General features: G+C 39.8%; 1 protein-coding gene across 3 annotated transcripts in view; it reads right to left on the bottom strand.

Moving 5' to 3' along the window:
- The window catches only part of LOC115123076 (cingulin-like protein 1), a 104,906-nt gene that overhangs the window by 6,799 nt on the left and 83,780 nt on the right, over positions 1–14,327 (bottom strand). For all 3 annotated transcript variants that reach the window (XM_065017176.1, XM_065017178.1, XM_065017177.1), the window contains 4 exons: positions 2,967–3,140; positions 1,639–1,728; positions 1,177–1,260; positions 420–647 (listed from right to left, as the gene is read on the bottom strand). In XM_065017176.1, the coding sequence (XP_064873248.1) occupies positions 420–647; positions 1,177–1,260; positions 1,639–1,728; positions 2,967–3,140 (576 nt within the window). The remainder of the gene's footprint in view (positions 1–419; positions 648–1,176; positions 1,261–1,638; positions 1,729–2,966; positions 3,141–14,327) is intronic.

The raw sequence follows: 14,327 nt of genomic DNA on the forward strand, positions 1-14,327 counted from the left end.
TTCCACAAGTCTCTTTACCACCCCCAAGTGGAGTGAACCATTCCACAAGTCTCTTAACCACCCCCAAGTGGAGTGAACCATTCCACAAGTCTCTTTACTGCCCCCAAGTGGAATGAACCATTCAACAAGTCTCTTTACTGCCCCCAAGTGGAGTGAACCATTTCACAAGTCTCTTTACTACCCCCAAGTGGAGTGAACCATTCCACAAGTCTCTTTACTGCCCCCAAGTGGAGTGAACCATTTCACAAGTCTCTTTACTACCCCCAAGTGGAGTGAACCATTCCACAAGTCTCTTAACTACCCCCAAGTGGAGTGAACCATTCCACAAGTCTCTTTACCACCCCCAAGTGGAGTGAACCATTTCACAAGTCTCTTTACTGCCCCCAAGTGGAGTGGTGGTGTTAGTGCATGTGCCCTACCAGGTCCTTCTGCTCCTTGGCCATCTTATGTTCCTCCTCCAGCTGATCAGACAGTTCGTTGTTCTTCCTCTCCAGTTTACTGATGGTGTTGTTCATCACCACCTTGTTCCTCTCCTCCGCCCTTAGAGCGTTCTCCAGCTCCTTGGCCCGGCTCTCCGTCTTAGTGATGACATCCTCATGAACTCTGGTGTGTTGGAGGTTCTCCACCTCCACGCGCAGGTCCCGCAGCTGGATATATATATATACACAGAGCACCGAGGTTTTCACTTTGACTCGTGGCTTCCACAAGACACAAAGCATGCTGCCACTGCTCCATCATTCATCACAGACGCAACAGTTACACCCATACATACTACACCTTTACATGTATACACGGATGACACGGTTTTAATGTCTTTTTTATAGCATTGTAGCATTGTATAGCATTGTATAGCATTGTATAGAATTGTAGCATTGTATAGCATTGTATAGCATTGTATAGCATTGTAGCATTGTATAGCATTGTATAGCATTGTATAGCATTGTAGCATTGTATAGCATTGTAGCATTGTATAGCATTGTATAGCATTGTAGCATTGTATAGCATTGTAGCATTGTATAGCATTGTAGCATTGTTCATGATGAAAGGACAACGTTGAAAGAACGGGTGGTGACGCAATATCACATAGATATACATCACAGAATGACATGAAAACCCCTGTAGGTTCAAACTGTTCCCAGTGAAAACCCCACCGGTAGGTAGTGAACTGTACAGTACCTGTCTCTCCAGGATGCTCTTCTCACTGTCCAGCTGCTCATTCACATCTTTCTGCTGGATCAGCTTCAACTGGAGCTGTTCTGTCTGTGAAAAACACAACAAACATCCCAAACAGGCCCTGTAAGAATGTTGTTTTGAGGGGGGGGAGGGGTTTACAATCACATACAGTAAATCCACCCCTCCAATCGAGGGCCTTGGAATCCTTCCCAACCCCAAGGAGACATCGTTTAAAGGAGACCTTTTAAGGTACATATACTACAACACACTTTTAAACAACCTTGTCTTTCTCTGTAGACGGACTTCAGGATAGAATTAGTTATGGCCAGGGATCCTTCAAGGAAGTAAGTAGATGAGGGTAAGAGGAGAAAGTAGATGCTTGTGTGAAAGCGAACACATTACAACAGTAAGGAGTGTTGGGGTCAGGGGTGAGAGGCCCAGGTATAGACAGACAGACAGACAGACCTGTTCGATGGCTCTCTTGTTCTTGCTGGCCCATCTCTGTTCACTGTCCTGCATCTCCTCCAGGTCGCTCTCAAGATCTAACAGTTTCTCCTGGAGAAACGCATCAACCAATCAATCAATCAACCAATCAACCAATCATTCATAAAGTGCTTTTACAATAACCCTGCATTGACTCCAAAGAGAAAGTTGACGCAGAAGTTTGTACATGTGAGTAAATGTATCTGTAGCCTTTTTCTCCACTGTCTCTATATCTACAGTATCTCTCCCACAGTTCATACAGTCTATTGTCTCTATATCTACAGTATCTCTCCCACAGTTCATACAGTCTATTGTCTCTATATCTACAGTATCTCTCCCACAGTTCATACAGTCTATTGTCTCTATATCTACAGTATCTCTCCCACAGTTCATACAGTCTACTGTCTCTATATCTACAGTATCTCCGCCACGGTCCATACAGTCTATTGTCTCTATATCTACAGTATCTCCGCCACGGTCCATAAAGTCTATTGTCTCTATATCTACAGTATCTCTCCCACAGTTCATACAGTCTACTGTCTCTATATCTACAGTATCTCTGCCACGGTCCATACAGTCTATTGTCTCTATATCTACAGTATCTCCGCCACGGTCCATACAGTCTATTGTCTCTATATCTACAGTATATCTCTCACAGTTCATACAGTCTACTGTCTCTATATCTACAGTATCTCTGCCACAGTTCATACAGTCTACTGTCTCTATATCTACAGTATCTCCGCCACAGTTCATACAGTCTATTGTCTCTATATCTACAGTATATCTCTCACAGTTCATACAGTCTACTGTCTCTATATCTACAGTATCTCTGCCACAGTTCATACAGTCTACTGTCTCTATATCTACAGTATCTCTCCCACAGTTCATACAGTCTACTGTCTCTATATCTACAGTATATCTTCATACAGTCTACTCTCTCGCTCTCCGCTCTTCTAAAAAGCATCTTCTAATGAGATTAAACAGTGAAGATTAGATTAAGATTAGGAACACATAGATTGAATTAAGGGATTTGCATAAGTAATACTTCATTAACCCAGAATGACATGAGCTCAACTGACTTGCCTGTGTATGTATGTTTAGTGTGAATTGTAGTCTTATGGTTGTACTGGCCTGGTATGTTGTCTAGATAGGATCTAAACTAGGGCCTGTCTTTGCTGTGGTCAGATCACAATGCACATTTTAATCGTCTACACCTGTCTACAAATGTGGGCACAATCAGAATGTGGACAAAGATCAGGACAAAAGTCACATGTTAGAACCAGGTGTAAACAGGGCAACTGTGTACCAACCTGAGCCTGTTTGAGTTGCTTGACCAGGTCTTCCTTGGTCTGTGCAGCCGTCTGTAGCTCCATGGTCAGGTCCTCTACGCTCCTCTCTGCCTGCTTCCACTGCAGCTGAACTCTCTCTCTCAGCTGGATCTCCTCTTCCAGGGAACGCTCCTTATCTATCAGCTTATCAGACACCTGACAACACATACAGTTATCTATCAGCTTATCAGACACCTGACAACACATACAGTTATCTATCAGCTGGATCTCCTCCTCCAGGGAACGCTCATTATCTATCAGCCTATCAGACACCTGACAACACATACAGTTATCTATCAGTTTACCTGACAACACATACAGTTATCTATCAGTTTACCTGACAACACATACAGTTATCTATCAGTTTACCTGACAACACATACAGTTATCTACCAGCTTACCTGACAACACATACCGTTATCTACCTGACACCTGACAACACATACAGTTATCTATCAGTTTACCTGACAACACATACAGTTATCTATCAGTTTACCCGACAACACATACAGTTATCTATCAGTTTACCTGACAACACATACAGTTATCTATCAGCTTATCAGACACCTGACAACACATACAGTTATCTATCAGCTTACCTGACAACACATACAGTTATCTATCAGTTTACCTGACAACACATACAGTTATCTATCAGCTTACCTGACAACACATACAGTTATCTATCAGCTTACCTGACACCTGACAACACATACAGTTATCTACCAGCTACCTGACACCTGACAACACATACCGTTATCTACCAGCTACCTGACAACACATACAGTTATCTACCAGCTACCTGACAACACATACAGTTATCTATCAGTTTACCTGACACCTGACGACACATACAGTTATCTACCAGCTACCTGACACCTGACAACACATACAGTTATCTACCAGCTACCTGACAACACATACAGTTATCTACCAGCTACCTGACAACACATACAGTTATCTAACAGTTTACCTGACAACACATACAGTTATCTATCAGCTCACCTGACAACACATACAGTTATCTATCAGCTTACCTGACACCTGACAACACATACAGTTATCTATCAGTTTACCTGACAACACATACAGTTATCTATCAGCTCACCTGACAACACATACAGTTATCTATCAGCTTACCTGACACCTGACAACACATACCGTTATCTACCTGACACCTGACAACACATACAGTTATCTATCAGTTTACCTGACAACACATACAGTTATCTATCAGTTTACCTGACAACACATACAGTTATCTATCAGTTTACCTGACAACACATACAGTTATCTATCAGTTTACCTGACAACACATACAGTTATCTACCAGCTTACCTGACAACACGCACAGTCATCTACCAGCGTACCTGACAACACATACAGTCATCTACCAGCTTACCTGACAACACATACAGTTATCTATCAGCTTACCTGACAACACATACAGTTATCTATCAGCTTATCTGACACCTGACAACACATACATCAGTTTACCTGACAACACATACAGTTATCTACCAGCTTACCTGACAACACATACAGTCATCTACCAGCTTACCTGACAACACATACAGTCATCTACCAGCTTACCTGACAACACATACAGTTATCTATCAGCTTATCTGACACCTGACAACACATACATCAGTTTACCTGACAACACATACAGTTATCTGGATAAGAGCGTCTGCTAAATGACTTAAATGTAAATGTAAATGTTATCTACCAGCTTACCTGACAACATATACAGTTATCTATCAGTTTACCTGACAACACATACAGTCATCTACCAGCTTACCTGACAACACATACAGTTATCTATCAGTTTACCTGACAACACATACCGTTATCTATCTGACAACACGTACAGTTATCTATCAGCTTACCTGACAACACATACAGTTATCTACCAGCTTACCTGACAACACATACAGTTATCTACCAGCTTACCTGACAACACATACAGTCATCTACCAGCTTACCTGACAACACATACAGTTATCTATCAGTTTACCTGACAACACATACCGTTATCTACCTGACAACACGTACAGTTATCTATCAGCTTACCTGACACCTGACAACACATACAGTTATCTATCAGCTTATCTGACACCTGACAACACGTACAGTTATCTATCAGCTTACCTGACACCTGACAACACATACAGTTATCTATCAGCTTACCTGACACCTGACAACACATACAGTTATCTATCAGTTTACCTGACAACACATACAGTTATCTATCAGTTTACCTGACAACACATACAGTTATCTATCAGTTTACCTGACAACACATACAGTTATCTATCCGTTTACCTGACAACACATACAGTTATCTATCAGCTTACCTGACAACACATACAGTTATCTATCAGCTTACCTGACACCTGACAACACATACAGTTATCTATCAGCTTATCTGACACCTGACAACACATACAGTTATCTATCAGCTTATCTGACACCTGACAACACATACAGTTATCTATCAGCTTACCTGACACCTGACAACACATACAGTTATCTATCAGCTCACCTGACAACACATACAGTTATCTATCAGCTTACCTGACACCTGACAACACATACAGTTATCTATCAGCTTACCTGACACCTGACAACACATACAGTTATCTATCAGTTTACCTGACAACACATACAGTTATCTATCAGTTTACCTGACACCTGACAACACATACAGTTATCTATCAGTTTACCTGACAACACATACAGTTATCTATCAGTTTACCTGACACCTGACAACACATACAGTTATCTACCAGCTACCTGACAACACATACAGTTATCTATCAGTTTACCTGACAACACATACAGTTATCTATCAGCTTACCTGACACCTGACAACACATACAGTTATCTATCAGCTTACCTGACAACACATACAGTTATCTATCAGCTTACCTGACACCTGACAACACATACAGTTATCTAACTATCAGCTTACCTGATGACAACATATACAGTTATCTATCAGCTTACCTGACACCTGACAACACATACAGTTATCTATCAGCTCACCTGACAACACATACAGTTATCTATCAGCTTACCTGACACCTGACAACACATACAGTTATCTATCAGCTTAACTGACACCTGACAACACATACAGTTATCTATCAGTTTATCTGACACCTGACAACACATACAGTTATCTATCAGCTTACCTGACACCTGACAACACATACAGTTATCTATCAGCTTACCTGACACCTGACAACACATACAGTTATCTATCAGTTTACCTGACAACACATACAGTTATCTATCAGTTCACCTGACAACACATACAGTTATCTATCAGCTTACCTGACACCTGACAACACATACAGTTATCTATCAGCTTACCTGACACCTGACAACACATACAGTTATCTATCAGCTCACCTGACAACACATACAGTTATCTATCAGCTTAACTGACACCTGACAACACATACAGTTATCTATCAGCTTACCTGACACCTGACAACACATACAGTTATCTATCAGCTCACCTGACAACACATACAGTTATCTATCAGTTTACCCTGACACCTGACAACACATACAGTTATCTATCAGTTTACCTGACACCTGACAACACATACAGTTATCTATCAGTTTACCTGACAACACATACAGTTATCTATCAGTTTACCTGACAACACACAGTTATCTATCAGTTTACCTGACACCTGACAACACATACAGTTATCTACCAGCTACCTGACAACACATACAGTTATCTATCAGTTTACCTGACAACACATACAGTTATCTATCAGCTTACCTGACACCTGACAACACATACAGTTATCTATCAGCTTACCTGACACCTGACAACACATACAGTTATCTATCAGCTTACCTGACACCTGACAACACATACAGTTATCTATCAGTTTACCTGACAACACATACAGTTATCTATCAGTTTACCTGACACCTGACAACACATACAGTTATCTACCAGCTACCTGACAACACATACAGTTATCTATCAGTTTACCTGACAACACATACAGTTATCTATCAGCTTACCTGACACCTGACAACATATACAGTTATCTATCAGCTTACCTGACACCTGACAACACATACAGTTATCTATCAGCTTACCTGACACCTGACAACACATACAGTTATCTATCAGTGTATCTGACACCTGACAACACATACAGTTATCTATCAGTTTACCTGACACCTGACAACACATACAGTTATCTATCAGTTTACCTGACAACACATACAGTTATCTATCAGTTTACCTGACACCTGACAACACATACAGTTATCTACCAGCTACCTGACAACACATACAGTTATCTATCAGTTTACCTGACAACACATACAGTTATCTATCAGCTTACCTGACACCTGACAACACATACAGTTATCTATCAGCTCACCTGACAACACATACAGTTATCTATCAGTTACCTGACACCTGACAACACATACAGTTATCTATCAGCTTACACTGACAACACATACAGTTATCTATCAGCTCACCTGACAACACATACAGTTATCTATCAGCTACACCTGACAACACATACAGTTATCTATCAGCTTACCTGACACCTGACAACACATACAGTTATCTATCAGCTCACCTGACAACACATACAGTTATCTATCAGTTTACCTGACACCTGACAACATACAGTTATCTATCAGTTTACCTGACACCTGACAACACATACAGTTATCTATCAGTTTACCTGACAACACATACAGTTATCTATCAGTTTACCTGACAACACATACAGTTATCTATCAGTTTACCTGACACCTGACAACACATATCTATCAGTACCAGCTACCTGACAACACATACAGTTATCTATCAGTTTACCTGACAACACATACAGTTATCTATCAGCTTACCTGACACCTGACAACACATACAGTTATCTATCAGCTTACCTGACACCTGACAACACATACAGTTATCTATCAGCTTACCTGACACCTGACAACACATACAGTTATCTATCAGCTTACCTGACACCTGACAACACATACAGTTATCTATCAGCTTACCTGACACCTGACAACACATACAGTTATCTATCAGTTTACCTGACAACACATACAGTTATCTATCAGTTCACCTGACAACACATACAGTTATCTATCAGCTTACCTGACACTGACAACACATACAGTTATCTATCAGCTTACCTGACAACTGATCTATCAGCTCACCTGACAACACATACAGTTATCTATCAGCTTACCTGACACCTGACAACACATACAGTTATCTATCAGTTTACCTGACACCTGACAACACATACAGTTATCTATCAGTTTACCTGACACCTGATCTACACATACAGTTATCTATCAGTTTACCTGACAACACATACAGTTATCAAGTTCACCTGACAACACATACAGTTATCTATCAGCTTACCTGACACCTGACAACACATACAGTTATCTATCAGCTTACCTGACAACCTGTTATCTATCAGCTCACCTGACAACATATACAGTTATCTATCAGCTTACCTGACACCTGACAACACATACAGTTATCTATCAGTTTACCTGACACCTGACAACACATACAGTTATCTATCAGTTTACCTGACAACACATATAGTTATCTATCAGTTTACCTGACAACACATACAGTTATCTATCAGTTTACCTGACACCTGACAACACATACAGTTATCTACCAGCTACCTGACAACACATACAGTTATATATCAGTTTACCTGACAACACATACAGTTATCTATCAGCTTACCTGACACCTGACAACACATACAGTTATCTATCAGCTTACCTGACACCTGACAACACATACAGTTATCTATCAGCTCACCTGACAACACATACAGTTATCTATCAGTTTACCTGACACCTGACAACACATACAGTTATCTATCAGTTTACCTGACACCTGACAACACATACAGTTATCTATCAGTTTACCTGACAACACATACAGTTATCTATCAGTTTACCTGACAACACATACAGTTATCTATCAGTTTACCTGACACCTGACAACACATACAGTTATCTACCAGCTACCTGACAACACATACAGTTATCTATCAGTTTACCTGACAACACATACAGTTATCTATCAGCTTACCTGACACCTGACAACACATACAGTTATCTATCAGCTTTACCTGACACCTGACAACACATACAGTTATCTATCAGCTTACCTGACACCTGACAACATACAGTTATCTATCAGCTTTACCTGACAACACATACAGTTATCTATCAGTTTACCTGACACCTGACAACACATACAGTTATCTATCAGACACTATCTGACAACACATACAGTTATCTATCAGCTTACCTGACACCTGACAACACATACAGTTATCTATCAGCTTACCTGACACCTGACAACACATACAGTTATCTATCAGCTCACACCTGACAACACATACAGTTATCTGACACCAACACATACAGTTATCTATCAGACAGCATACAGTTATCTATCAGCTTACCTGACACCTGACAACACATACAGTTATCTATCAGCTCACCTGACAACACATACAGTTATCTATCAGTTTACCTGACACCTGACAACACATACAGTTATCTGACACCTGACAACACATACAGTTATCTATCAGTTTTACCTGACAACACATGTTATCTAAGTTTACCTGACAACACATACAGTTATCTATCAGTTTACCTGACACCTGACAACACATACAGTTATCTATCAGCTTACCTGACAACACATACAGTTATCTATCAGTTTACCTGACAACACATACAGTTATCTATCAGCTTACCTGACACCTGACAACACATACAGTTATCTATCAGCTTACCTGACAACACATACAGTTATCTATCACCTGACACCTGACAACACATACAGTTATCTATCAGTTTACCTGACACCTGACAACACATATTATCTATCAGTTACCTGACACCTGACATCTATCAGTTTACTGACAGTTATCTATCAGTTTACCTGACAACACATACAGTTATCTATCAGTTTACCTGACACCTGACAACACATACAGTTATCTACCAGCTGACAACACATACAGTTATCTACCAGCTATCAGTTATCTATCAGCTTACAGTTATCTATCAGCTTACACCTGACAACACATACAGTTATCTATCAGCTTACCTGACACCTGACAACACATACAGTTATCTATCAGTTTACCTGACAACACATACAGTTATCTATCAGTTTACCTGACACCTGACAACACATACAGTTATCTACCAGCTACCTGACAACACATGACAACAACACATACAGTTATCTATCAGCTTACCTGACACCTGACAACACATACAGTTATCTATCAGCTTACCTGACACCTGACAACACATACAGTTATCTATCAGCTTACCTGACACCTGACAACACATACAGTTATCTATCAGTTATCTGACACCTGACAACACATACAGTTATCTATCAGTTTACCTGACACCTGACAACACATACAGTTATCTATCAGTTTACCTGACACCTGACAACACATACAGTTATCTATCAGTTTACCTGACAACACATACAGTTATCTATCAGCTTTACACTGACAACACATACAGTTATCTATCAGTTGACACCTGACAACACATATCTATCAGCACCTGACAACACATACAGTTATCTATCAGCTCACCTGACAACACATACAGTTATCTATCAGTTTGACCTGACAACACATACAGTTATCTATCAGCTTACTATCTATCAGCTTACCTGACACCTGACAACACATACAGTTATCTATCAGCTTACCTGACACCTGACAACACATACAGTTATCTATCAGCTTACCTGACAACACATACAGTTATCTATCAGTTTACCTGACAACACATACAGTTATCTATCAGTTTACCTGACACCTGACAACACATACAGTTATCTACCAGCTACCTGACAACACATACAGTTATCTATCAGTTTACCTGACAACACATACAGTTATCTATCAGCTTACCTGACACCTGACAACACATACAGTTATCTATTACAGACTTACCTGACACCTGACAACACATACAGTTATCTATCAGCTTTACCTGACAACACATACAGTTATCTATCAGTTTACCTGACACCTGACAACACATACAGTTATCTATCAGTTTACCTGACACCTGACAACACATACAGTTATCTATCAGCTTGACACCACATACAGTTATCTATCAGCTTTACCTGACAACACATACAGTTATCTATCAGACACCTGACAACACATACAGTTATCTATCAGTTTACCTGACACCTGACAACACATACAGTTATCTATCAGCCTGACACCTGACAACACATACAGTTATCTATCAGTTTACCTGACAACACATACAGTTATCTATCAGTTTACCTGACACCTGACAACACATACAGTTATCTATCAGCTTACCTGACACCTGACAACACATACAGTTATCTATCAGCTTACCTGACACCTGACAACACATACAGTTATCTATCAGCTTACCTGACCTGACAACACATACAGTTATCTATCAGCTTACCTGACACCTGACAACACATACAGTTATCTATCAGCTTACCTGACACTGACAACACATACAGTTATCTATCAGTTTACCTGACAACACATACAGTTATCTATCAGCTCACCTGACAACACATACAGTTATCTATCAGCTTACCTGACACCTGACAACACATACAGTTATCTATCAGCTTACCTGACACCTGACAACACATACAGTTATCTATCAGCTCACCTGACAACACATACAGTTATCTATCAGTTTACCTGACACCTGACAACACATACAGTTATCTATCAGTTTACCTGACACCTGACAACACATACAGTTATCTATCAGTTTACCTGACAACACATACAGTTATCTATCAGTTTACCTGACAACACATACAGTTATCTATCAGTTTACCTGACACCTGACAACACATACAGTTATCTACCAGCTACCTGACAACACATACAGTTATATATCAGTTTACCTGACAACACATACAGTTATCTATCAGCTTACCTGACACCTGACAACACATACAGTTATCTATCAGCTTACCTGACACCTGACAACACATACAGTTATCTATCAGCTTACCTGACACCTGACAACACATACAGTTATCTATCAGCTTACCTGACACCTGACAACACATACAGTTATCTATCAGCTCACCTGACAACACATACAGTTATCTATCAGCTTACCTGACACCTGACAACACATACAGTTATCTATCAGTTTACCTGACAACACATACAGTTATCTATCAGTTCACCTGACAACACATACAGTTATCTATCAGCTTACCTGACACCTGACAACACATACAGTTATCTATCAGCTTACCTGACAACACATACCGTTATCTATCAGCTCACCTGACAACACATACAGTTATCTATCAGCTTACCTGACACCTGACAACACATACAGTTATCTATCAGTTTACCTGACACCTGACAACACATACAGTTATCTATCAGTTTACCTGACAACACATATAGTTATCTATCAGTTTACCTGACAACACATACAGTTATCTATCAGTTTACCTGACAACACATACAGTTATCTATCAGTTCACCTGACAACACATACAGTTATCTATCAGCTTACCTGACACCTGACAACACATACAGTTATCTATCAGCTTACCTGACAACACATACAGTTATCTATCAGCTCACCTGACAACACATACAGTTATCTATCAGCTTACCTGACACCTGACAACACATACAGTTATCTATCAGTTTACCTGACACCTGACAACACATACAGTTATCTATCAGTTTACCTGACAACACATATAGTTATCTATCAGTTTACCTGACAACACATACAGTTATCTATCAGTTTACCTGACACCTGACAACACATACAGTTATCTACCAGCTACCTGACAACACATACAGTTATATATCAGTTTACCTGACAACACATACAGTTATCTATCAGCTTACCTGACACCTGACAACACATACAGTTATCTATCAGCTTACCTGACACCTGACAACACATACAGTTATCTATCAGCTCACCTGACAACACATACAGTTATCTATCAGTTTACCTGACACCTGACAACACATACAGTTATCTATCAGTTTACCTGACACCTGACAACACATACAGTTATCTATCAGTTTACCTGACAACACATACAGTTATCTATCAGTTTACCTGACAACACATACAGTTATCTATCAGTTTACCTGACACCTGACAACACATACAGTTATCTACCAGCTACCTGACAACACATACAGTTATCTATCAGTTTACCTGACAACACATACAGTTATCTATCAGCTTACCTGACACCTGACAACACATACAGTTATCTATCAGCTTACCTGACACCTGACAACACATACAGTTATCTATCAGCTTACCTGACACCTGACAACACATACAGTTATCTATCAGTTTACCTGACAACACATACAGTTATCTATCAGTTTACCTGACACCTGACAACACATACAGTTATCTACCAGCTACCTGACAACACATACAGTTATCTATCAGTTTACCTGACAACACATACAGTTATCTATCAGCTTACCTGACACCTGACAACATATACAGTTATCTATCAGCTTACCTGACAACACATACAGTTATCTATCAGCTCACCTGACAACACATACAGTTATCTATCAGCTTACCTGACACCTGACAACACATACAGTTATCTATCAGCTTACCTGACACCTGACAACACATACAGTTATCTATCAGTGTATCTGACACCTGACAACACATACAGTTATCTATCAGTTTACCTGACACCTGACAACACATACAGTTATCTATCAGTTTACCTGACAACACATACAGTTATCTATCAGTTTACCTGACACCTGACAACACATACAGTTATCTACCAGCTACCTGACAACACATACAGTTATCTATCAGTTTACCTGACAACACATACAGTTATCTATCAGCTTACCTGACACCTGACAACACATACAGTTATCTATCAGCTCACCTGACAACACATACAGTTATCTATCAGCTTACCTGACACCTGACAACACATACAGTTATCTATCAGTTTACCTGACAACACATACAGTTATCTATCAGTTCACCTGACAACACATACAGTTATCTATCAGCTTACCTGACACCTGACAACACATACAGTTATCTATCAGCTTACCTGACAACACATACAGTTATCTATCAGCTCACCTGACAACACATACAGTTATCTATCAGCTTACCTGACACCTGACAACACATACAGTTATCTATCAGTTTACCTGACACCTGACAACACATACAGTTATCTATCAGTTTACCTGA

The sequence above is a fragment of the Oncorhynchus nerka genome, linkage group LG4 (assembly GCF_034236695.1).
Source record: "Oncorhynchus nerka isolate Pitt River linkage group LG4, Oner_Uvic_2.0, whole genome shotgun sequence".
NCBI classification, from domain to species: domain Eukaryota; kingdom Metazoa; phylum Chordata; class Actinopteri; order Salmoniformes; family Salmonidae; genus Oncorhynchus; species Oncorhynchus nerka.